The sequence below is a fragment of the Ochlerotatus camptorhynchus genome, unplaced genomic scaffold (assembly GCF_037179485.1).
Source record: "Ochlerotatus camptorhynchus isolate MF236.1 unplaced genomic scaffold, CSIRO-AGI_Acam_v1.1 ptg000322l, whole genome shotgun sequence".
NCBI classification, from domain to species: Eukaryota; Metazoa; Arthropoda; class Insecta; order Diptera; family Culicidae; genus Ochlerotatus; species Ochlerotatus camptorhynchus.
The window spans coordinates 478,606-505,986 of record NW_027040810.1 but is presented as its reverse complement, the minus strand read 5'-3'; the positions used below and the strand labels follow the sequence as shown (position 1 = coordinate 505,986).

The 27,381-nt window shown below is 41.8% G+C and overlaps 1 protein-coding gene and 1 pseudogene across 5 annotated transcripts in view; both read left to right on the top strand.

Moving 5' to 3' along the window:
• LOC135707875 (histone acetyltransferase KAT6B-like) overlaps window positions 1–14,225 on the top strand; it is a 70,879-nt gene extending 56,654 nt beyond the window's left edge. For 2 of the 5 annotated variants that reach the window (XM_065229777.1, XM_065229780.1), the window contains exon 7: window positions 6,944–14,225. In XM_065229777.1, the coding sequence (XP_065085849.1) occupies window positions 6,944–13,607 (6,664 nt within the window). In that variant the 3' untranslated portion in view covers window positions 13,608–14,225. The remainder of the gene's footprint in view (window positions 1–6,943) is intronic. The other 3 variants (XM_065229781.1, XM_065229779.1, XM_065229778.1) reach the window with 3 other exon arrangements.
• Window positions 14,226–22,731: 8,506 nt separating this feature from the next.
• Window positions 22,732–25,895, top strand: LOC135707886 (SAFB-like transcription modulator; annotated as a pseudogene).
• Window positions 25,896–27,381: the final 1,486 nt, after the last annotated feature.

The following is a 27,381-nucleotide window of genomic DNA, read 5'->3' as shown; positions in this document are numbered from 1 at the left end:
AACATATTAATTTGCTTACCAAAAATTCAAATATCGCTCAAATTTCACCTATTCTCGGTAATAGATTGAGAATATTATGCAAACCAACGTTGTCGAAGCCTGCAAACCGGTCAGACTTCTGATTGTTGTTGTTGCGTCTTTATTAGGGAGACTTTCAATCCAAGGCTGGTTCGTCGCCGATTAGACTTTTGAGAAAAAAGTTATTATTATATTAGTTTTTTTTTCTTCCTTCATTTCTGTTGGTCATGTTTTCCGTACTTAGTACCAATGCTACCGACACCAGAGAGGCAGCTCGATCGCCTGGACCCACACCTATCGACCCATCAAGAATTTATGCCTCAAAAAATCCCGGCGACGCCGACTGGGATTGAACCCAGGCCTTTTGTGGGATGAGAGGTAATCACGCTTACCATTACACCACCGGCGCCGCTATACTGCCCTACTGACAGTATATACACTGTCGAAGTATATATATAGGGGAAATGTATGTAATGTCGGCCTATGTGTCCCTAATTTAGGCCCATACATAACTTCAGAAATCGACTAAATTTTCAATAGCAACCAAAAATATCCATTAGGACCGTCCCAATGACGCATTCATCTAGATACAGTTGATAAATAGCCGATTTTTAGCGATGGGCCCAATCTTAGGTTCATAGGCCAACATTTAGTGCCATTTCCCCTATATATTATAATATTATGAGCTTGTTGTAAATTATGGAACAATTGGTGAAAGATTAATAACTTTTTGTACAAAGATCAAATCGATTAGCAGTCTTCGACAGCGTTATTTTGTCCAGTGGCGCCTGTGGTGTAGTGGTAAGCGTGACTGTCTCTCACTCCGAAGGGCCTGGGTTCAATCCCAGTCGGCGCCGAAGGGATTTTCTGAGGCATAAAATCTTTGATCAGGCCTTCCTTCGGGGGAAAGGGATATAAAGCTGTTGGTCCCCGGTTCATGAGTTGATGATGAGTTGATAGGTAGGGTACTCAGTACGGAAAACCAAATCAAGGAAAAAAACCTTGTTTTGTATAGTATTCTCAATCTATGTTCGAGATTTGGTGAATTTTAAGCACTATGTGAATGTTTGGTAAACACAAATGAATAGGATCGTTCCGTTTCCCATACATTTTCCCATGCAAAATTTCAAATTCTCCCAGATTATATCAAAATTCTTTAAATTTTGCACAGTTGTTAAGGACCTTATACGCATTAAAAGAGGGGTGGGGAACAGGCGGTTGTATGCACCTACTCGGCAACTCCGAAATCGAAATTTATTTGCCATAAAACATCATCGTACAAATTATGCAAAATATGGGCCATTAAACCGCATGATGGCCTCTTACAATCAATACTGCGAAACCATTGACTTTACAATGTCTCGGCATAAACTAAAACAATATTTTTACTCCATAAGGCATTATAACTCATAAAAAATAGTAAAGCTGACACTGCTTAATTTTTATTAAAGAAAAATTATACTTTTAACCTTTTGTCCAAAGTTGACGAAATAAATAAATAAATTTAAGAAAACAAAACTGTATTCTAATATGTACTAGTCTACGTTGGTTGACGAAATAAATAAATAAATAAAGTTATGAACACTCACAAACATTATACAACCATGTTGCTTGCAGCAATTGCACTGTCTGCGGAGCAAGGTTGTTGCCAGGGTCAATTCGACTCACTTCGCTATAAAAAATGTTTTTCGGAGTTATGAAATCATTGTGTAGGGTTAAGCTCTAATTACCGTCCTACTAAGCACATCCCGCACTTAACTTCTCTTGTTTGAATGAGTTTAAAAAAAAAAAAATGTTTATATCAAAGATGACTTCAAAAATGATTTAGCTTTCCATACGTACCGTTAGATTTGATAAGAGTCACAAATTGTTGAAGTATGTATTGTTAAAAATGTAACACTGCTTCTTGATTCCAATTCCAATTCCAATGAGATTAACTTCCGACCAAACACATTGACAGGGTTACTTCCACTCACTTGCTATAAAAAAATGTTTTTCAGAATTATGAAATTATGAGATGGTATAGTGATAATTAGTACTTGTAAATTACAAGATGAGGATGTGAAGTATGTGTTTGACACATAAAATCTGTCAATATTGCTTTCAGTGCGTCACAATCAGCAATTTTACGACTAGTGAGTGCTCACTCTGAGTGGACGCTCACGAATCATAAGATCGCTTATTGTGACGCTCTGAAAGCAAAATTGACAGGTTTTATGAGTCAAACACATACTTTAAACTCTCTTCTCGTTACTTACAAGTGCAGCATATAATTATATCATCTAATGATTGCATAATTCCGAAAAATATGTTTTTATAGCAAGTGAGTGAGAGCAACCCTGCATTGAAACGTCATTGAATTCACTTCGGCATACGGAAGAAGGCTGAAAAATTGATCGCTAGGAGCGCTTCTTTTGTTTTCGAGAAGAATGGTGGAAATATTCATATTACGTTTTATTATAGGCATTGTTTTGCAACTAAACTGCACTATCGTACCGAACCAATAATTGATACGTTCACATTGAAATCATTGATATATTTGATGTTTTTACTCGATATGAGGAAATGGGCGCTTATGCCGACGTAGTGCTTTACCCTATAATGATATTTTTCATTTGTAAGTTACAAGAAGAAGTTGAATAGTATGTGTTTGACACATAAAACCTCCCAACAATCAGTGAAAGCAGAATACGAGCTTATTCAGGCAAAAATATGCTTCTTCAGCTAAAAAAAATGCTTATTAAGCCTTTAATCAGCACAAATTGTTTGTTGTTTGTAAGTTACAAGCGTATGTGTTTGAAACCTGTCAATTTTGCTTTCAAAGGGTTCTTCATGAAGAGTAAATACTCACCGAGGGGAAGCCCCCTTGGCACAAAGTCGTTTGGCGTATAATTTTTTTTTCCAAATCGCCGTTTGGAAAATCCCGGCAAACTCAAAATGAAAAACTGGATCAAATGGTAGGTTAAAAAAAAAATGTTTACGTTATTTTTTTAACCTACCAATGGAATATTGTTTACACCGCTCATGGTTTAGTAAAAAAATGGTAATCCGGATTCTTGTCGACATTTTGTAATTCAATGTTAGAGCAATTCTAATATATACAAATCTAAATAAGCTGTTGGCTTGGCGCGTTTACCGTGGGTTGGAAGTGGACTGCATTTCTTTTCGATTGAATTTATGTTAACTAGTTCACTATTTCTCTACAGATTGCTTTCTTACTTCACTGGTCGGATGTAACTTCGATGGTGGTCGGAATAATACTCAAAAAACGCTGGCTGGCTTGGGTCGCTTTTATAGCAGTCGTCCTATCGTATTTTGCTACTTTTGGTGCTATATACTTGCGTGTGCCGTGTGCAAGTTGAAAAGAAGTATATAGTGCTTCTCCCTTCTCGTTCGATGTCCTTTACATTCTACCTGGAGTGCGTTTTTGCCACGATGGGTGGTTTGGGTGATCGTTTGCGTTGTGTTTTGGAAGCTACTATGGCTTGTGTCGCACGGAACATGCTCCGCCCGGTTGACTCGTAGATTCAACAGCACTCAGGGTTGGTGGCTCGTTGTCCTCAATCGGAAAAAAACTGCGATCCGGTTGATCGATCGTCGGTAGGTAGCTCCGTTAGACGATGGCACGGACCAATCCATCTGTCCCTGGGAATACCTGCATGATGCGGCTTAGCTTCCAGTTAAGCGGTGGTTGATTTTTGTCCTCCAGTAGAACTACCATTCCTGGGCGAAGGTTGGATGTCGTCTTGGTATTCTTTAACTTCGGTTAAAGGCTGCACAAATAATCTCTGGACCAAGATTTCCAGAAAGCCTCACGCATGTTTTGTAGATGTCGCCATCTTTTCAGACGATTAAAGTGGATGTCAAATCGTTTGGTAGCTGACCTCTGGACACGATGTCTGCCAGATTATCACCAGATCGGATGTAGCACTAGCGATATCATGCAGTGTTGGTATTGATTTCGTGAATTCGGTTTCTGACAAAAATCTTGAGACGATCAGCTGATCGTTTCATCCACGCCAGGACCATTTGATTGTCCGACCAGAGTACCACGTCACGGAATTCCATTTGCATGGCTGAGATAATCCTCTGAATGAGTCGAGTTAGTAGCAATGCAGCACACAGTTTCTTTCGAGGCGTTGAAAGGTCGTGTAGTGGAGCAACTTTGGACTTGCTACTCAGCAACTTCATCTTGGCGGAACCGTTGGAGAACAGGCTTCGAACATAAACACATGCACCATACGCCAATGTTGATGCGTTGGCAAAACTGTGGATTTCGTAGGACATTGTGCCGGCCTTGCGATGAGGAAAAGATCGGCTTTTGGATACTAAAGCAAGCCTCCATTCGGTCCGTATTCTTCCAATGGAACGGGCTGTTCCAGTCGATCGTAAGGAATGTGCTCCAAAAACTCTTTTGAGTTGGAACACCACTCTTTTCAGTAAGCCTTCCAGCTGCCTTGCTGCTTCGAGGGCCTCCGGAAGTGAATTTGCACAGGAAAGTGCATCGTCGACGTAAAAATCCTCCTTGGCGATTTGTGCACCGATCGGAAAATCGGTTGATTCATCATCGGCGAGCTGCTGCAATCACCAGGTAGCTGTGACGGCTGCTCACACCAAAAGACACGGAGATAGTGTGTGTCCCTTGGATGCATCTTGATTTGTCGATACATCTTCGGCACGTCGGCTGTGAATGCAACTGGGTACTTGCAAAACCTGAGTATGACGTCATAGAGTTCTTTCTGTATCACTGCACTACTTTTTTTTTCCTTTGGTTTGTTTTCCGTCGATCTTGTTTTCCGTGCTGAGCACCAATGCTACCGATGCCAGGGAGGCAGCTCCCACACCTGGACCCCCTACATATCGACCCATCAACTCATGAACCGGGGACCAAAGGCTTTACTTCCGGTAACGGTAGCCTCACTATCACCTGATCGCGCTGGTGGGTGGCGTGGCCTCACACTCCTGTTCTTCCTTCGTCAGAGGACTCGAATCTGGCACCTCTTCGAGCCTCCAAAATCGTTGAATGGATTCCTCGATGTCATCCAACAATACAATGAGCGCATGTTGTGGTTGATTGACGTTGATCATGTTAGTGAATACACCACCTAAAACCCATCCAAGGCAGGTCTCACGGAGATCGGGGAGGTTGTCGTCGTCGAGTTTGATATGTCCTGGTCGCATCAACTTGAAGAATAACTGCATCAAGAAGCATATCGATCTTGTCCGGTTTGTAGAGTTCCGGATCGCCTAGTTGGACGCTGAAGGGAATGTTCCAAGATGACACGTCGATTCTTGTTGGCGGGATGACACCTGTCAAATTGGGGGTAACCAAACATTCCACATGTGGTTGGAAGTCGAGTCGAGATTGGATGTTAACCATCACCTTGTCGTGGGCAACAGTCCTGACGTCGTTGATGCCACAGATCGGAATGTAGAGACGATGCCTCTGAACTCTTTTGCAAAATTGTTTGTTACGAAATTTACCTGTGAGCCGCTGTCTAGCAGTACTCAGCAGGAATGCAGTTGATTGCTTTCGTCCAGCACGTTGACAACCGCTGTCAGCAGGAACACAGTTTTCGTTGAATCGGCGTAGTTACACGAGCAGGATGTGCTCGGTATATCTCTTGCGGATGGCGGGTTTGCTATCGTGCTATTCAGTTGAACTGTCCGGGACTTTTCTTCTTTCGGAACGGACACGTTGGCTTTCGGTTCTCGGTTTACCTCGTCGTTGTGGAGTTGTGTATGGAGCCGCTTCTGACTCTTTTGGCAGCACCTCGGCGATGAACACTCCTTGGGGCTGTGCCCGTTGTGCAGACCTTGGTAGTTGCGATGTGCACCTTGGCATAAATCACAAACCTCCTTGCTGATTGGTGAGGTTGCGGCGGCGTGGATCTTCGGGTTACTTGCTTTCGGTTGGAATGCTTGTACTTCGGGGTCGATTTGGAAGCGGGCTGCGTTCTGGAAAGCTGTTTCGCAGCTCTCCAACATTTCATATTTCGATTGCAGGAGCGTATTGGTTTGCGCATACTTGGGTAGCACTCCCTTCTTCTGTGTGCCTTCTCAAGCCATCCTGGTTGTGTTGTCCATGGCGATCGTTAGCATATGAACCAGAAATAAATCGGAAATATCGAGGAATTCCTGTTCAAGATACTTCAGGCTCTCGACGTGGCGGGTGCACTCATCGGGCAGACGTTGCACCTACTAAAAACTAATGCCAACAGCGACATTGACAGGTTTCAGTGTAAGAAACACTTTTCACTACTAACTTCTACTACTACTACTACTTCTACTAACTTGCAAGCAAGGTTGCAAATACTCATTTCAGCTAAAATAATATTTTTCGGAATAATAAAACCAAAAGATGGTATGATGGCATGTTTTACTTGTAACTTACAAGAAGAGGTTACAAAGTATGCGTTTGAAACATGAAACCTGTAAATTTTGCTTTCTATGAGTCACAATCAGCGATTTTCTGATCGCTGAGTGAGTGAGTGAGTGAGTGAGTGAGTTTGTGAAAAATCGCTGATTGTGACTCTCATGAAGTGAAACAAACAGGTTTAATATGTCAAACACATTCTTTGCAACCTCTTCTTGTATCCTACCAATTCAAAATATGATCATGGCATCTAATTATTTCATAATTTAGAAAAACATTGTTTTAGCTGAAATGAGTATTTGCAAACTTGCTTGCAAGTACAAAATATGGTCAGAATATATTATAATAATGTCTAAATATAATATAATATGAGGTAATTTTTTTTTATGGAAAAGATTCATTACATCGTATCGCACGTTACTATAAAGTTAAAGAATAACTCCAAAAAGTATCATCTAAATTTGAGAGTTCGAGGATGAAAATCTTTCAATTTGAGTAAAGATAAATGTATTTAACAATTGTGTAACACTTTTGATCTCTTTGTTTCAGATTACCTAAGTTGTTTCTTTGTGAGTTTTGCTTGAAGTACACCAAAAGTAAGGCTGTTCTGCAGCGGCATCAAGACAAGTGCTCATGGCGACATCCACCAGGAACGGAGATCTACCGTTGTAACGACATCTCAATCTTTGAAGTGGACGGCAATGCAAACAAAATATATTGCCAGAATCTTTGTTTGTTAGCGAAGCTGTTTTTAGATCATAAGACCTTGTACTATGATGTAGAACCTTTCCTATTCTACGTCCTAACTAAGTACGACCGTAAGGGATACCATCTAGTAGGTTACTTCTCTAAAGAGAAACATTGCCAGCAAAAGTACAACGTATCCTGTATAATGACAATGCCACAGTACCAACGACAGGGTTTTGGCAGATTTTTAATTGATTTCAGCTATCTATTAAGCCGCGAAGAAGGTCAACCCGGTACTCCAGAGAAACCGCTCTCTGATTTAGGTCGCGTTTCGTATCATGCGTACTGGCGATCGGTGGTGTTGGATTACTTGTATCGCAGTAGAAACCGAATCGTCTCTCTGAGAACAATTTCCCATGAAACAGGTATTGTGATTGCAGATGTAGCGCTAGCGTTTCAGTTGTTGAACTTTATTAAGTATATAAAGGTGGTCAAGGATGGGCTTAAAGTATACCAACCTGTAATCTGCGTGGATTGGGGCATTGTTGATAAGAATTATGAACGATATGTGCAGTCAAAAACAAGACGTACTATTGACAATGAATGTTTAAGGTGGACACCGCTATTATCATCTGTACCATTTTTTGTCGACACTGAACTAACGGCGGACATTTTGTCTGTAACTGATAAAAGATTGAAACAAGAGAAATCTGACGATGTTATCAAGACCCCAGAGCCGGACACCAGTAAACATCCAATTTCTGTTGTAGCTGCCTTACAGAGTGACGTTTGCGAAGAGTTTAGAGGTGTGAAGAAACGAGGCAAGCGATATTCGTCTATTAAGTCCAAGTTGCTCAAGAAACCTACACCTGAAAAACAAGCAGTGGTGATAGATCCTCCAACCCCTGTGATGAGCAAAATCGAAAAACATTCGTCTAACATCTTGGAAGCAACGTCTTCTGGTCGAAAACGTGTGAGGCCCAACAAATACAACGAAACCACATACGATGCTTTCGGTGGAAGATCGACACAATTCGAGGAGCCTAACGCATCTGAGGACCAGCATTTCAGAAAGCGAAGAAGATCAGAATACCTTGAAAACACTGCAACTGAACAGAAACGGGCTCGGCTAAGTCCAGAAAATGGTGGAAAAGTTTCAAAAGATCCTATCAAACAAACAAGTGTTTCCAGGAGGTCTAAGGAACAACAAAGTGAAAGTATTAAGGATGAAGAACCCAAGGCTATGCTTGATGCTAAGAAAAGGCGTCGTATATCAGAACGGAGAATATCAAACCAGTCAGAATCTATTGTAGCTGCCGTGGGAACTGTCAATATTGATCAAGATATGACCTCAGATGATGACGTGAATACTTGCGATACGGAAAAGGAGCGTCAAAAACATTCTCTTCTTCGTATTCCAGAAGTGCCCCCCGGAAGGATAAAACGGCGTCCTGTACAACGGTTTAGCAGTCGCAATTCTAGTAGAATAGCGGCATCTTCCACTTGTGTTTCGAGTGCAGATAGTGATGGACAGACCATTTCGTCACCAGTCATAAAGAAGCAAATTACTTTAGTTGAGATGCTTCGAGCAAAGTCAGTGTCCCATGAATCAAAGGAAGACAATCAATGTGATACGGATTCTCAGCAGGAAAATGCAGCTGATGTACGTTCGGAAGTCGTACCAGAGAAGGCAAAAAGTGTTTCTCCAAAAGATAGGAAAAGACGTAGTAGTAGTAAGAAGCTGAACTCTTCAAGTGAGGTTTCTTCCGGCGAAGCAGATGACGAGATGGAAGAAGAAGCTGTGAATAAAAATAATTTGCAGAAATCACCAGCAAAGGATCTTGTTGCACAGGAAGATGATTTGAATAAGACGATTGGAGGATATGAGAACGACCAAAAGCTAGCGGATAGTTTAAAAGAGTCTCCAACGAAGCTAGATGAGCGGAAGATATCGTTTCTGCAAAGTATTCAAACTGAAAAGTTAGAATCCAGTAAAAAAAGCGAAGATCCTGGAACAGACACCGACAACAGTACTGTAGGGAAAATCCAGGATAACAAAAATGATAGTATTGTTACTTGCGACCAAGAATCCGTACCTACATATTCAGGAAATGAAGCATCCCTCATCGAAAAAGAAGTTATTGAAACTGTGGTAAGTGAACCAAATGGTAAAAGTGAGGGTGAAGAAGAGAGTCAAGAACTGGCTACCGAAGTGTCTTTATCCCAGGAGCGAGTCGATCCCACAATTGATAATGTTCCGGCAGATCTTGATTCTAAGGACGCTTTAGAGGAATCTCATACTTGTGCAACTATTAATTATGAGATTAAAGATGCAGTGAACAATAATGAAAAATTTCCCACGCCAGAAAGAGAATGTGTGCAAGTAGTTCAGCCATGTTCCAGTGTTGTGCAGGAAACCGCTTCATGTAACCAATCTATTTCTAGTGCAGATTTGAAAACGGAGGAAGCGCCTGAAGATAAACCGCCGACGAAGGATGCATTGGAAACGCTATGGAATAGGAAAGACGATGTTGCTGAAGAAATAGCTGAGGACAACCTTTCCAGTGAGAAAAAAGACGATGAAAATAAAGACGATTTTTCTACTGAGCTCAGTGAACAGATTTCTGTTATAACGGAGTCAAAATTTGGTCCAGGAAGCTCTTTGGTAACCGAACAAACTGCAACGGAAACAAAGATAGATGAAGAGTCGAGAGCTGATGAGAGTACAGCAGTTATCAAAGAAAATGAAACTTTAGGTGTTACAAGCACTGTGAAAGAACCTCAACAACAGGTACACACGTTTTTTCCTTCCCTAAATCCGAACAGCGATATAGGCAGTAGTAGCTGTAGCAGTAGTAATACGGCGAGTGTTTTAAAAATAAATGAAAACTATGAAAAACATATGGAATCTCGAAGGCCTAAGATTATTGTTGATGTAAAATCTAGCAGTGACAATTCGCAAAACTGTTCGGAAAAGGAAACCAAAATTGAACATTCCACGGTTGATTTAACAGAGAGTAAAATTGTAATTAAAGCGAAACCAAATGAGTCGATAACCAAAACAGATGTTGATGAGAAGGGAATTACCGATAATCCCACTTGTGTTAGTACAATAGAAGCGGCTGGTTCGCATAAAAAAAAGTTCATAAAAAACGCAGCCGAGGAAGCTAACAAACAATTTGCAGCAGAAGCTGAACAACACAAAGAAAAATCCGTTATACATCAATGCGACGATGTAAAAAGTTTCAATATGGCACTGCCAGTATCGAGTACAGCCAAAATACGAGAAGAGCAGGCAACTTCTGGTATCAAACCGATGGATATAAAAAAAGAGCCTTCACCAACAAAGTTTCCAAAAACCGACATAACCTGTCAGGTTCAACAAACGACGTATAGCGGACCGGAAAAAATCAAAACCCTTGAGCCGAAATTATTAAACGTTTACGAAAATCAAATCGTGTACGAAAATACGCAAAAGTCATGTACTGAACCCAAAAAATCGAAAGAAAAATGTGCGGGTGCTGAAGACTTGAAAAAGAACAAGTCCGAAGCAAAGAAAACACAAAACGCCTCTGTTAAGTCTGAATCAAAAATCGAAATGAAAGTCAGAACTGAGCAAGACAATAGTGGGAATAGTAGCAGTAGCAGCACTCCGAAGAGGCCTGAAAGTATCAAGAAAGAGGCTATGAAAAACTCGTCTACGGGAAACGGGAACAGTTGCGCGAAAAGTGGTTTCAGTACAGATCAGCTCAAGCCAAACACTACACAACAGGAAATTAACAAAGCCAGTGGAAGTGTTCCGATGGTAAATTCTAGTTCAAGGACAGAAAAGTATTCGTCAAAGCATAGTATGCATGATGCGAAAACCATTGATCTTAACAAAATACCTCCACAATTTCCGGCTATCAATCAATTGCCTAATTATCATACTACGTCTCAATACTGGCAGCTGGATCCGTATTACCACCAAAGCTACAACTTATCACATCTAGATGCTACTAGCCAAAAATCGCCCAACAAGTTTCATCTCGATTTAGCAACATCCATGGCCTATGGAAGCTTTCCCTCTAATCTGTACCAAACTGCATTTCAGCAACATCAAGAACAGCAATACCAACAACACCAGCAATCATATCAAGCGAAGGAACGCTCAAATCAGCGATTGGACAAAAAGAATCAATCCAATCAGACGACCACCAACAACAGCATCGATGTTCATAAGCAGAACAAGAATGTCAAGACTATGGAGGATCAAAAGTACAACAAGAGCAGCGTGGTTGATCATCAAACGCAGCAGCAAATCTCTGGAGTTAATATGACGGTAAATGTAGATGGGAATTCGTGTGCCAAGTCGGTTAGTGCTACGCAGTTCTCAAGCCACAATACCATCAAGGGTAACTCCAAAATAAAAATGGAAAACAAAGCGAATGAAAATTGCATGATTAGTAAATCGAGCCAGGTACAACAACAGAATCAGCAACCAGTTCATGGGAATGTAAATCATCAGTCTGCTTCGTGTCAGATGTTGACAATGCAACAGCATCAACAACAACAACAACAACACCAACAACAACAACAACAACAACAACAACAACAACAGCAGCAGCAGCAGCAACAACAATCACATCACAATCAACAGGTATTGAACAAAAGCATGCATCAACAAATAGTGTCTAACAAAGTCAGTTATTCAAACGAAGAGCTAAATCACCAGGAAACTACAAATAGCACTTCTAACATCTCAGCAACAGACCTGAAACAGAGTGGGAGCGGTCAGGAAGTGCAATCCATTGGTGTTTATACACCCGATTCGACGACAAATTCCGTACACAGTTTACACCAGTATGGACAGTGCGATTTGGACGTTACTCAGTTGGGTTTGGAATCTCCTGCTAGCATATCGAGTGATATGACGGCTCAAAATTCCGTTGAAAGTATAAGGCCATCTAGCGTTGTACCCCATCAAGTTAATCAGTACTCGGACTGCTCAATACAACAACAACAACAGCAGCAGCAGCACCAAACGCAGATGCAACAACAGATGAATATGCATACCCATGTACCAGCTTCTAGTCCACAGCAGCAATCGATGGCCATTATCAATAATAATCCAAATATAGACAGTTCCAATAGTGGGGGCGGACGAGGTAAGGTTCAACAGCAACAATTGCAAAATCAAAACAATCGAAATTCAAGCACAAATCGATCTACAACACCAAAGGTTAGCAGAAACACAGCAACTCCAGTGAGCAATCATCAACAACAGCAACAGCAACAACAGCGCCATCATAACCGAGCAACGCCACCGGTAGGCAGCGCTATCCAACCGTTAACCAGTCCTGGTCATCATCAGCATCAACAAGCACAGCAACAATCGATGCAACAACAGAACGTATCGCAACAACAGCAACAGCAACATCAACATCAGCTGGCCTTGCAACAACAGATGCATCAATCGTACGGCCATATTACGGGGTCATCGTTGAATCATCAAAACCATTCTCAAAATATGCACCAATCTGGATACATTACATCACAATTAGGAATCTCTAGTCAAGCATATCCACAATCGCCGACATCTTATGGAAGCGTCCCAATGACAACCGTGATACAACATCGGATGTCCGGTAGCCATACAAGCCTTGCAACACCGAATAGCCTTCACAGTCCGCATCAGCGTCTGGGACCGTCGCCTTCCTCATGTGCAGTATCGTCGGCCAATAATTTCTACATTCAATCCGGCAATGTGAGTCATCCACAGTCTCACACACCTATACCGGCACCTACTCCGACACCGACACCCACACCGACACCGACACCTCAGATCGATAATTCATGTCAAGCTGGAAACATCCAAGGCACCGTTAGTCAGGGTAATGTGATACAGGGTTCTTTATCCTGTTTGTCGAAATTGCAGCAGTTAACGACAAGTGTAGACATGGTGGGTTCTTCGTGTAATACCTCACCAGCAGGAGCAATCAACATCACCCCTCCACCAAATCATCATTCCCATGTTGGTGGTTCCATTACACCATCGCCATCTTCTCACATGTCCAACCAAAACACGGTTCGAAACATCTCCACCCCACCGGCTTCAATCCAAGCTCAGATGCCTTCACTCAATTACCACAAATACTACACAGGGAACATGAACGTCTCGCCAATAACAGGGTCGCAAAACAGCGGAGGGCGCCTGTCACGGAACACTGCATCCGCTCCAATTCAGCACATGAGCAACAGTTCAAGTCGGGTCAGTCCTAATGTTGCCATAAGCCCTAACCTAATGTCACCGTATAGTACATTGAATACAGCGTATCGTATGTCGGCTGCACAGCCTTCCTCAACTGGTGGTTATATTACCAACCCAGCGGCAGGATTTATAAACAATGCTACACAGATTCCCGTGCAAATGGGGGTCATGAATATGCAGTCACAATATCAGGACCCTTCAGCAATTCAACGCGCACAGCAAAATTCCATGTATCCAGCAGCGTATTCGGCCTATCTGCCAGCGATGAGACGATAGGAAAAGGACTAAGTGCAACATCGTTATCAGTTGATTGTTTGTTCGGTTTGGAAGTTGATTGTACGGCTTTAAATTTTATCAATGAATTTGATTTCAAAATTTCACTACTGGGTAACTGTGTTTTTAATTTTCAATTACGTATAGATCCCCATTACAGATGATTTTTGGTTCGCCCGCCATTCTCGTTGCACTTGTTCGTTTTCCCGTTTGACGTGTGCGATTGATCTCAAAATTTGAAGCTCTGGTTATACTTCGGCAAAGTCGTTATAATTTGATCGGATAAAATAATTACACTACGAAGTAAGCTGTTCTTTATTACAAAGTGTACAGTTTATATTATTTCTTACCAGTTGAAACGTAAAGTGTACTGTAAAATAGTGTACTGTAAAATAGTGACCCTGTTTTGTAAAATAAAAATTAGGGCTGTTAATGTAGATGTTAAATTTTTAAGAAACAATGATTAGCTATTCATAGGAAATACTGATAAAATGTAATTCTAGCAGGTATGGATACAACAATACATATGTATTTATTTCGGAACTTTTTTGTTTCATTTTTGTTGACAATTATTGTAACGGTTTTCTCGATAAAAAATATTAAAGCTATCATCCAGTTTTTTCAATCTATTTACATTTTATTTGCTTTGGTTAGATGACATGAATTTACACTCCTCCTTATTCTGCGAGTCACGTGACTCTCTGTCACCGCTGAGGTGACAATTGTCACGTCGTGTGAGGTGACTTTCCGTGCAAATAAAATGAAGCGTTACCTCACACGAGGTGACTATTGTCACCTCACCGGTGAGGGAGAGAATCACGTGACTCGCAGAATAGGGGGGACTATCAGGGTTATTCTGCGCGGCGCGTGAGGTGAGGTGACTCGAGTCACTTGTGTCACCCGATTCCAGCTGGCGATTGAGGTGAGAAAAGTCACTTGTTATGAACCCGATGAACTCTCACCTTATTTTCACAGTCGTTTTTCGAGGTTGAGGTTGAGGTTGAGGTTGATTGACCGCCCACGGTTGCTACTCTGTTATTGCCAGATCAGCTGTAATTACACAGAGAACCAATAGATAATGCTTGGGACTAGCAATCATCCTCAATGTGTAAAAACTGGTGATCTTAAATTAGGCAATACCAGCGCCGGCCGCGCCCGAACACAGGTCAAGAAAGGAATGGGAAGGATTGTGTTGACATGACACTCGTTTTGATGGAAGCCGAGAACACCTCTGCACTTCCACGAGGAATCACTGGGATGTTGGATAAGAGGGTTGGGTTTGCAGCAGGGTTCGTTTTGGTAAACGATAAGCTGAATTGATGTCCTAACGATCATATAACGCGAAGGAGCTTGGGACTAAACCCACGATCTTCTGCTCAGTAAGCAAAAACGTTTGCCACTAGGCAGACGAGCACCTTTTTAATCACCGAGTTGCTGTTATTACCATGTAGTCATATTAACAAATAAAAGGATTGACGAATCTTGAATGTGGATGGGCCTGAGATTATGTTCTGTGATGATGTTCTGCTCAGTAAGCAAAAACGGTTGCTCTAAGGCCACCGAGCCCCTCATATCACATAATACCGTTGCTCAAATTTTTGTATCCATTCAATCCCGGAACTAACGACAACAACGAGTTTCGCAAAATACACGATACACAAGCGATTTTACGATAAATCTCTTTGATATGTAAGGACCTGGGACCGCGTTTTCCTGCTCAGTAAGCAGGCCACTGTAACCGACGATCTCTCAAATCCGAAAACGAGTTAAGCGAGTTATAACGACCTTCTTCCACTAGCAGGCCTGTTTCTGTTTGCACAGACAGTCCCACTAGTTTCCGATACATTTATAGGGGATAGTAGGAGATTAAAAGAATGGAGAAGAGTTAAAGAGGTTTTTTTGTAGTTGTTTTGCTGAAAAGAGAGAAACAGAACTAAACGAAATTACACCTGTTGAAAAAAGATAAGTCTATTATTTTGGTTAGTGATCGTTTGGATTTGGGTCACCCCACGTTGTGTTTAGGTTAGTATAAATAAATAATACTATATAGTCATATAAATCACCACAGCTCATTATCTTCAGCGTTATCGGCGTTTCTGGATCTTTAGTTGCCTCTGTGATATAGGGGAATTTACGTATTCTCGTCAATCTAAGCAGTGTCCACACTTCTATTAGCATTTTCTCAGCGTCACGCACATATATGACGTGTCTGTTGGTTTACATTCATCTGCTGCTTGCTTCTCTATCCATTTTAATCGACAGAATTCTTCAAAACTGTTTGAAAGCGTTTTTACAACGCTCCAAACTTCTCAGGTGAGTGTGACTATTGTCGGCAGCCTCGTTTTCTTCGGCAACCTTCCCATTAGAACTGCGTGTTAACCAGCTGTTCTATTATCGGCAACTTGAAATCAACCCTATTTTAGAGTACGTATGCTTCATTTGAAGAAAAATCTGCCATAACAGGACTGCTCAGACGTACACATACAATCAGATTGAAGCTGAAAGACTAAAGAATCGTTTGGATGCATTCAGGGAAGTGTGTTGATGGGAAAACATAGTGAAATTAACGTTTAAATTTTGGTTGCCGAAAACAGTCAATGGGTGCTGAAGCCGACATTTACCCTACTTACTTGCGGCATACTATTTTGGGAGTGTATATGAGCGTGTACCATGTACGGTAGCTCATCTCTCATCGTGATGGTGGGACATAGTAGACAAATTAGAGAGAAAACAAGGAGGTATTAGTATTAGTTATATGTAAACAAGCAAAACAAAAGAAGAGAAGAGGAAAGAAGAGCAGAAAAATAAAAAGGGGATAAAGTAGATAACAAAGAAAAGAAACGTAGGCAGATTATTAGAAAAGGCATTATCCGAGACTCAGCAATCAAATGTCACTCCCACCGAGATCTCAGCGAAACCCCCTTCCCGCCGAGACCCGCACAGCCGAGCTCGGTAGAAAAAACTAAGTGTGTAGATAGATTAGTAGGAAAATAAATAAAACTACTTTATGACTCAAAGTGCAATGAATGAGCGTTAGTTTCGGGATCATTTCAGTGTTAGAGTTATGTTATTTTTGATCCGTAATCAGTCCTGCCGACCCCTCCAACATTAGTTGCAGGCAGTGGTTGTTAGATAATGCGGCACTGTAACTACTACTATTTTAGAGGTATGATTCGTCAAGTTTATACAACTCAATGTTTCAATTGAGGCAAACTATCTATCTTACAATTACAAAAGCAAACCTAAACTTACAATTATATGCAAATGCAAAATGAAACTTGACAAATCATCGTCAATCCCCTTATTACAGGGCAGGGCCTGACGATTTGAATCTAATTTTGATCAGTGAACGGGCACCATATGGTACATTTTCTCACCATGAACCTATCATTTCCAGCCTATCTGAACTATTTAATAAATGGAAGCCATCACATGGGTTACGCTCCCCCTAAGCAGGTCCTCCGCATCCTGTCTCTGTCTTATCTCAAATACAAAATGCCAATGGTATGAATGTATCTATATATAACTTGGAAATGACGTACAATCAAATAAACCCGTAACCCACTCACTTGGTCAGGCTTCAGAATCGTCCAGTGGGCAGTGCGCTCTACACGCCAAGTTACCTTTTTTTTTCAAATTTACCGCAAATTTTATATTTTACCCATTGAGTGTTGATTAGTCACAATGAAACATTGTGAGAGAAGTTGAGGTTACTAGTGTATTAAATAATCTAGGTCCTATTTAAAATTATATCTGAAAAATCCAAATCTGGCCAACGCCCACCCTAATCCTAAACCTGTTCTAATCCACCTGAAATGACTAACGAATGGAAGACTTTGACTACCCAGCCATGCAATAGTCTCATTCCGTGCCTTATGGCAACTTGATGATTCTATTGCGCTCATCTTCTGGCACCACCCAGGGGAGACTTGGTCATGTACCCAATGCTTAACTTATCTCCATTCCACTCAGCTACTCGCAATTTCTTGTGATATAGTGGGCGGAATATTATTATATGAGACAATTCAATGCAGACGTCTTTCCAAATTTGGCAGATCGACAGGTAATCGGTGAGTTACCACGATAGTTGCTATTCAACAACTCGACAACGTACCATCGTCAACGCATGCTATGAAAATTTCCCATTGCAGACGCCAACGAAATGACGTCATCGAGCTATCGATCAACTACCCTGGTTATCGCCTGGTACCTTATAGCACGATGCTAGGAGGCGAACCGGAAGAATCGATGAGCTACCTCCCCCTTATTTTCACAGTCGTTTTTCGATGACGAAAGTCGTACTGAAGTGACGATTTCAAGAGTCGTAACCTTCGCTGCAGTCGACTAGATGGAAACCGTTGGAGTTATATAAGCTTTGGTTGCGGTTGTCGGTAATTTATTACTTCTAAATTTCTTTCACTAAACTTTTTTATTGTTTTATACCAATAATTTCTTCAGCTTCCTCAATATGGGTATTTTTGGAGTCTGGGTGACGTGTAGGGACCGGATATCGATGTCTGAGGCCATTTTGAAATTCCATATGGCGGCTTCCGGTTAGAGAAAAACATGGAAATTCTGCCAAATACCCCACAAAACTGGTATTTTTGGAGTCGGAGTGACGTGTAGGGATCGGAAATCGATATCTGAGACCATTTTGAAATTCAAGATGGTGGCTTCCGGTTGGATAAAAACTTGAAAATTCTGTCAAATACCCCTCAATATGGATATTTTTGCAATTGGGGTGACGTGTACACACTTAATCTAGCTCGGTAAAATCTCCAACAACCGATTACCTCGGCATTTACTCTTGCTGATATATCTGCAAAATATCTGTTTGTTAGCAAAATGTTATTTGTTAGCTGAGTCTTAGCAAATGGTTTTACTGAATCTCAGCAAAATAAATTGCGGAATTACTCGGCTGTTGGAATATCGGCGAAACAATTTAAGTGTGTAGGGACCGGAAATCGATGTCTGAGGACAATTTGAAATTCAAGATGGTGGTTGGAGAAAAACTTGAAAATTCTTAGTTGAAGATGCTAATTTCAAATAACAGACTGTAGTGGTAATTTTTTTTTATACGATAGATGGAGGAGATGAAAGCATAGAGTTGATAGTTCCGTTAGAGTACGGCAGTGTGAAGATTGTATATAGATATTAGACAAGCGAGCTAGGACAACTTTTAAGGAAGGTACAAATCGGTTTTTTCATCTCTCTTTACCAAACTCCTCCTTTGGAGAGGGATGGTGAGGGGTGTCCCCCCCCCCCCCGCCACCACTGGCAAAAAGAGATGAAAACCGACCCGCTCAAGTACCAACTGTGTGTTTGAAACAGTTCTACCGATTTTTTACCGCACTTCAGTTGTTATTTGAAGGAAGGCATCCAGTCGTAGGTTTGGAAATTGCAACTATTGTTTACCCCTACCACGATATGTGCTCCTGTCATCGTCGACTTGACGATCTCGAGGGGACACGGGTGGGGTAAATTCTGTCAAATTCCGCAAACAACCCAATTCCATTACTTCATTATGATGGCTACCAAGCCTTTGGGATTTTTTCCTTATTAGATATTTGAATAGATTTTTCTCCTTTACTTTACTAAAACCTTTTGTTATTATTAGTTTGGTAGGTTCTGATTCTACACATTGTAGTTTCATTTTTATACCTGTGATCTGAGATTTTTACCTATGGGATAAGTACTTAAGGGGGTTAGGTTTTTGATAAGTCTTTAGTGAGAACAGTACAACACTATGTTTGTTTTGATTCGCTATGAAAGGTTGACAGATAAAATGAGGGGTTCGAGGATTTTCCTATGTTTCGAGGGGTGCATCGATTAGCTTGGGACCGAAAATAGTACCAGAGCTGAGCCAAAAAGTTGAGCACGTGTCTTCGGGACCTACTAGTCTTAGAGTTACCTCTATGGAATAACCAACCGGTGGAAACTAACGATTTTAAATTGGCTCACTACTTGACTAGCCTATTGGTCCCAAGCAAATCAATTAACGTACCCCATTTGTTGCGACCGCAGCCGCAACGAACCACCATCGGGAAAGTGTAGTAAGCTACGCCGCACCCCTTAAATAGCAACAGACATTGCACTACAACTAACACTACTAAACTAATAAAAGTAACCTACCTTAAAATTAATATCTATTGCTACTAGCACTGAAAGGTTCATTGGGGCTTCATCCAGCCTGTTGATGTAATTAAATAAATAACAAATAAAGGGTTAACAACTTTTGTAATTGTAATTTAAGACACACGTGGGTGTGTCTTGAATTTCTAGAAATCATCGAGTCATTGTTTACAAAAGTTGTTAGGCCTTTATTCTAGTTGTATACACTAGGATAAATATTCTAGTTGTATACACTAGGATATACTAAATGTCATGCAGTATTACTTGGCAAAATTGAACGTAGAAAGTGGAGTGGTAAGACTTATGGTCATTAACAATAGTAAAAAATAATAGGGGAAACGCTCCTATAGTTGCGGTACGTTTAAGCGTTAGGTTCTTATAGTTGTGCATGGAGACTCAATACACAACTATAGGAACCAAACGCTTCTAACGTACCGCAACTATAGGAGCGTTTCCCCTAATTATGTCTACTTAGATCTACAGAGAAAGCTAAATTACATCTAAAACTTATTGCTACTTAAATCTACAGTGAACTATTCCTAAAGTTAATTCTATTCGATACGCTACGACAGGTAAAACTGATACACATTGTGAAATTGTGAAACAAAAAACAACAATGATTAACTATTGCAGCATACATTGCGGTACCCTACGCGCTAAACCAGCACTAACTAATTACATGCAAGAGAAACACTGAACGTAAGTACTAGAACACTAAGAAAATTATAAACTCAAACTATTGCTAAAAATTGGTAAATTATGTTAATACCCTAGGAAATTTCTAACCCTACAACACCAAATAAAGTGAGGTTAAAAAGTCGGAAACTGTTTCGTTGTCATTGCAACAAATTAGAAATTTCGTTTATTCAATCGGGGAGTGCGGTCAATTTACGGTATGTCAAAACGGTCGAATCGCGGTGAAGATTCCGGTGAAGGTTCTGATTCAGAAGAAGCTCATGGACGAAACGAATCGTCAGTGATATTGTACGATGCCTGTAAAATATGTGGTTCCTCGGAAAACAGTCGGATGGTGTGTTGTGATACCTGTGGAGATTGGTTTCATTTCGAGTGTGTGGGCGTTGATGAGAGCATAGCGAAGGTAGACTGGAACTGCAAGGATTGCGAAGCAAAACGAGTGGATCGGGGTGCAGCTAGTTCTTCGACGTCGGTGTGAGACGGGCCCCGTTCCATGTTAGGCATTTTATCATGGGCCGTCACATTATGTCACAGACAGTGACCTAGAGTTATACAATTAAGAAGGAATCTAGGGTATACCGATGGCACCCCGAGCGCGGGCCTTTAAATTTTGCTTCTGATACCAGTTTTTTTCAAGTTCACACAACAGCGCAACGCGCGCCGCAGCAGGTTGTTTTGATATTTCTCTCAGCAGCATGTGGTTCTGAGAGAATAGAGTGTAGAATGAACTTTTTAGTACAGGAGAAGTATGCTAGGGTATATATAAGTAGAAATGAATGAATAAAGGTTGTCGGATTGTACCTAAAATCGGTGTCGGGTAGTGCTTTTGGATGACCGCCGGCCACGCATCTGGTGACAGCGGTGCTCGACACCCCGTGAAAAGTCAGCCGTTTCGGACTGATTTTTAATTCGTTCAAAAGTTCAAGTAGATACCGGTGTGTGAAAAGTGAAAAGTGAAAAAAGTTTAGGTCCAGTTCCCGATCAAACGGGCATAATAGATAGCGGTGTTGAAGAACCGCCAAGTGTAGTTTTGGAAGAGAAAATTTTCACCATCCGTCGTCGATATCGTTTGCTAGAGTCTTCGTGCTAGCAAGACGTTAATTGAATTTCGGGAGTGTGTCGTGTTGTAACAAGTACGCTTTTTCATTTATGTATTTAGTTATTTATTTGCACAGAATTCCTATTATACAATTTTTACATTTAAGTATATTGCATGAACGTTTGTTTTTTACAATTAAATTCATAAATGTATTCACCGCCAAGGAACGTACGTCCACATATATATATATATATATATATATAGTTACACTTGTCATACAAAAACCAACTAGTTCCCGCTACGTTCAGCTAATTCACTCCATTTGACCCGAATACGCTACCTGTTCGTTAAAGTCCGGGGTTCGAATCCGAACCGTTCTCTCTTATAAAAGAATAACCGAAAATAGATTGGAGCAAGATAGTATACTGAAATTGCATGACAAGGAAAAAGATGTAGCATTGAATGTTCTTGAGAGATGAAAATTGTCGTTTGAAAGGTCGTTGAATTACTTCGGTAATTTGACGTACTTCCGGCCACGATGACCGTTGAAATCACGCCTATCTGAGGGTATCTGGAACTTCTACTCTTTCACTTTGACTTGAACCGTGGAAGAGGCGGGAGTGCGAGTAATTAGTACTTAAGTGTACTTAGTGTCGCGGTGCGTTTTCGTGGTATGTGAAGTTAAAAATGTGAGGAGTCTAAAAGATTGATTTTAATGTTACATCTTTGTTCCTTTCCGTTAGCCTGTAGAGTGCAAACTGTATGTAAAAAGTTCCGTGCGGTCCACTTATTGTGTGTCCAAAGTTTATAGAAAGGTAAGGTGAATAGTGTCTTTTGTGTGGAGATGTAACTGAAATGTGTCGAACAGCCGTTGGACGGCTTTTTGTTTAGAATCGTTTCTGTGTAGGATCGTTTTGTGCAGATTGGAGTTTGCACCGTATCGCTTCTAGCGATAGATGGCTTTGCTCGGCACACCGCAATCGAGGAAATAAATCGCGCTCTTTAGACCCCACGCTTCAACTTCAAGGTTCCCGGTTCGGGGGAGAATTCGGAAGGGAGACACCATGGACCCAAAGGTCAGGACCAATAGCGTGGAAGGAATTTATCGAAAAATCAGGGTTCTCGGTAATAGAATGGAAGTGCACGCAGTAGTAGGTTTTTTAGATGTGTGGGTAGTTATATTTTTGAGTGCATGGGGGAATGCTGTCAACAATGCTGTCGGTTTGTTTACCAACAATAGCTGACGTTTTGTTTTAACCTAACCAAACCATACTAATTTTGCCACTACCAAAAAATAATGTATAATGTTTGTCTATATTTCTCATTCGTTCGGATGCGGAATCTATGTGTTTGCAGAGAGCGCTGGAAAGCCGTCGTCATCGTCGTCTACCAAGTCCGGCACATCCAGCGACTCCAAGTTAAAATCGTCACCGAGCTCGAGTGAGAAAACGTCGGCCGTATCCCGGAATCTGTGGGTTTCCGGTCTATCATCGCTAACTCGTGCGACGGATCTGAAGCTAATCTTCTCCAAGTACGGTAAAGTGATTGGCGCTAAAGTGGTGACGAATACTCGTACTCCGGGAACCCGTTGTTATGGCTATGTGACGATGGCATCGGCCAAGGACGCAACTGAATGCATCACCCATCTGCACCGGACCGAGCTGCATGGACGTATGATTTCGGTAGAACGAGCAAAGTCAGATCTGGGGCCAGCAAAACCTTCCGGCGGAAGCAAAGGTAGCAGTAGCACCAGCAAGATGGAACCACCCAAAAACAACGACGGTGGAGGTAGTAGATAGTGGCAAGGAAAAAGAGAAAGACAAAACCGAGAAGAAGGAAGAGAAGGTCGAGTTACAGGAGTAGATCTCAGCATAGAGGCCGGTCTCAACACCGTGGTAAATCGCCGGAAAAGACGACAAACCGAAGGACGACAAGAAGAAAGATGATATCCAGAAGGAGGATGGCAAGGAAGGAGCGACCCGCAAGGATGATGATCGTCCACCAAGAACCCAAGATGCAGACCGCCGGCGTGATAACCGCAGCAGCGAACGCAAAGACAACCGCAATCGGGACCGGGATCGCGAGGTTCTATCGTTACAGAAGATTCGTGAAGAGCGCGAACGTCAACGACTGCGCGAGAAGAATCGCCAGTTGCGCGAGGAAGAACGGCGCCGTCGAGAGATTCGCCAGCGCGAAGAGGAGCAACTACTGCGACGTGAACGGGAGAAACTGGCCATCGAACGTGTTCGCATCGAGAAGGAAAAAGCCGAACTGTTGCGCATCGAACGGGAGAAGATCGAAATCGAGCGGCTGCAGCTGAAGCGTCAGCAAAGGAAGTACGGTTGAAATTTATCTCTTTAAGATTAATCCATATTTTCTATTCTCTATTTTATTACGGTATTTCCTCCCCATCTCCCGCCACTTCGAAACTACAAAGCTCGCGCAGAAGGGCGTGCTTTGCATTGCTAAGTTATTTTGGGCAACCTGTTGATGTAGTTTTTCTTAGAAGATCGAGAAGCTGTAGCTTATAAGTGACAAAATATTTCCCCGTACAAGCTTAAGAATCCTGTCTCTTGGCGTTTCCACGGTGATTCACAAGTCGAAGTGACTTCCTAGCGTAACTTCCCGTGATGATGCTGAAGACGACAACCCGACTGCAGCTCAGCAAGCAGCATTCCCAGGACCATCATCATCTGCTGCAACGTCGAGTCCAAACAGTAAACACTGAACATTTAGACATTTTGAAATGTCTTTGGAATTCGATTGGATCTGTTGTCTTCTAAACCGGAAAATCCAATACGCAGAGAGTACCTGTTTAGTAGATTCGGACATCCGTTATAGAGCAGAAACTAAACTTGAGATAGAGAGGCAGCCCGAGATGATTCAACCGCGATAGAAACACGAATCCATCCAAATCAGAAGAAAAACGGCAACGATGAACTTCAAGTCCAATGTTCCTGGCAAGTAGCAGCCATTTCATCCTATTCGTGCGCTCAACAGAATACACGAAACAAAAATCAATTATTTTATTCATTTGTTTCACTTATACATTTTTGCCAAAACATCTGCCTTATACATTCCATAAGACAAACCACATAGGTCCTATACGAATGCATAAAAGGTATGTGTGACCGCTTATACACTTAATTTGACACATGATCTTCATTAACTTTGTGCAAGGCGTCTGCTTATTAGTTGACTTATACATTTTATGAATAATCAGCAATAGAAATTTGCCAAAAGGTATAAGGAGATTTCTATCCGTGTAGGAGATGCAGCAGTGTTGTGCAACTCATGGCTTGGGAAATATTTTGTCACCTTCTCGCGGGAATTCGGGCACTTTTGTTTTGTTTCGATAGTCAAAGCCAACGATTTTTTTGAACATTGTGTCTGATGCGAAAAATCGATTGGTTTTCCAATTTATCTCTTCTTGCAATCTTCGATGCGCGCGTATTTAATGAGAACTTTGTCAGCGAACTGAGCTTCGCTTCACGAAAAGCCGACCTCATCTTTCACTTCCAGATAGGCTAATTCATCTTCTTTCTTCTGTTTCCACATTGTTTCTTTCTGTCTTCTTTTTGAAACGTATATTCAAAAAATAAAAACCCTTAACCGAGCAGAATTGAAGAGGCGAAACGGAACCTGAAGCGCCCAGCAGCCTCAACGGATCACTACGATGACGATCGGAAACGCTCGACGGGATCGGACCGACGATTCGAGGCACCTCCACCACCATCTATTTCCACTTCGGTGTAAGTTTTTGTGCTTTTTCACATCTAGATTTATTCATTCAACTGATTTTCATTTGCAGTCGCGGTTCCTATTCGGCTGTTGAAAAGAAACGCATGGATGACGCACGCTGAATCACGCTCGGGCCCGGTGGATGACTACCGACGGGACAGTTTCAAGCGCAACGGTGGAGGTGGCGTAATGGACGACTACAGCAAGCGGGATTTGGATCGCCCGTCGATGCCTTCGATGGAGAGTCGCTATACGGATTCGCGTTCCGGTGCTGGAACTGACTATCGTGGAAGCGGTGGTCCACGGGATGATCGCAATCGCAATGGATCGGCACCAAAGTCCCGTTATATGGATCCGATGGATTAACGCTACCCTGATCGGTCCGGTAGCAGTGGTGGCGGTGGCGGTAGCAGCAGCGGACCATGGAATGCTGGACCACCGCAGATGAGTATGGCACCGGCTGGTATGGGAAACGATGGCTGGCGAATGGATAACGGACAGGATCGGTACGATCGTACCTACAACGAGAGAAAAGCCCCGCAAATGAGCGCCAGCCCCTTCATGGATCCATCGAGGCAGAGTCAATTCATGGGAGGTGGCAGCAGCGGTGGACGACCACAAGACCGATATGGAGCCCCTGTGTCCGGACGGTTCGATAATGGACGATACTAAGTAGGAAAAGGTACACTAGTTTGTGGTGTACGTTGGAATTCCTAACGCCCTGCTGTGTGGTTAAAACTAGATTTACATTATTCACGTATGAATGACAACTTTAAACAAAGTTAAACATTAGGCTAATATATGGCAAGAACTAGTTCGCGCCCCACCTCGTTCCCTCTACATCCCAACATATAGTTCACTTCTGTCGTAGATGTGTGATAATTTGGTGTAAGAATCATCTCTGTAGTCATTATTGAGTGTAGGAACTAAGTAATTTAAGGCAGGATTCAATAAACAAATGAAACTTAATCTTAAAAGAATTAATGTATCGACAACAACTATATTTTTGAGAAAGCACTGCACGGTTTGTCTCGAAATTTAAGCCATTTTTTCTAGCTTATTAACTCAATTTCGAAAACACAAGACCAAGTTTCCTGAGTTTCTGTGACCCACCAAATCACAGCCCACGATCCACCAGTGGGTCGCGACCCATAGATTGAGAAACGCTGCTATAAGTCATGTAGTGATTTAAATTTTGAAAGATCTTACAGTACATATTATAATTTCTAGAATTTTCCAAAGACTTCTAAGATTCATTGGAGCTCCAGCAGATCCTGGCAGTTCTGAGAATTCTTGCAGTTATAGAGCTCTAGAATTTCTTGGAGTTTAAAAGCATTCTGAGGGTTTCAGGTCACCAAGAAGATCTTGAAATTCTGTTTTGAAAGTGCACCAGGTACACTAAAAAAACAGCTAGGTGAACCAAAAAAAAATCGCGTGAAGGAGGTCCTTACCCTTTGGGTCCACGGTTTAACTGTTCTCCGGCAGAGTGTTGGCAAATCCGCCAATGTCAACCACTTGAACCCACGTACATTATTGGTCTTTGACGATCCCCTCGTTGACATTTGCGCCAACTGCAGTCGGCGCTAGTTCAGTACCAATTCGAGGGTTCGATTGGGAATTTCCGCACCATATCAGTCCGGGGTACAATGTGCAACACCACCACCGTTTGAATAGGCTGCTACTTTGCCGAACTCACTCCGACAAAGGGATGCTTCTGTGCCGACACGGATGAAGCAGCGACGACAATGACTACCGTGATTAAATAAACGCATGCGAATCTCCACACACACAAACACATGAGCTCGAAGAAAATTAGCAAGTTTGGCTAGCAATCGCTAGAACCAGATCAGGATACCGCACACACGTTTAGGGAGAGCTAGCAAACAAACGAACAAATGGGAAAGGAACAAGTGTCATGAATAAACCTAGGTTAGGAACACGAATAAATCATAAATGATTTCCGTTATTTAGCCATGAAATAAATGTTGTTTTCGTAAAGTAAAAGCTTTCCCCGTAATGTTAATTTTTGTTGGTTAGATTCTTCACGTTTTGGTCGTTCTATTTTGCGTTATTTTTTGTAGTATTTTCTGTTGTAATTGAATTTACTCCAGGTTGGACTGCCTGGGAAAACAATCTCCGCACTCACGTGTCAGGATCGGGGGAGTAAAT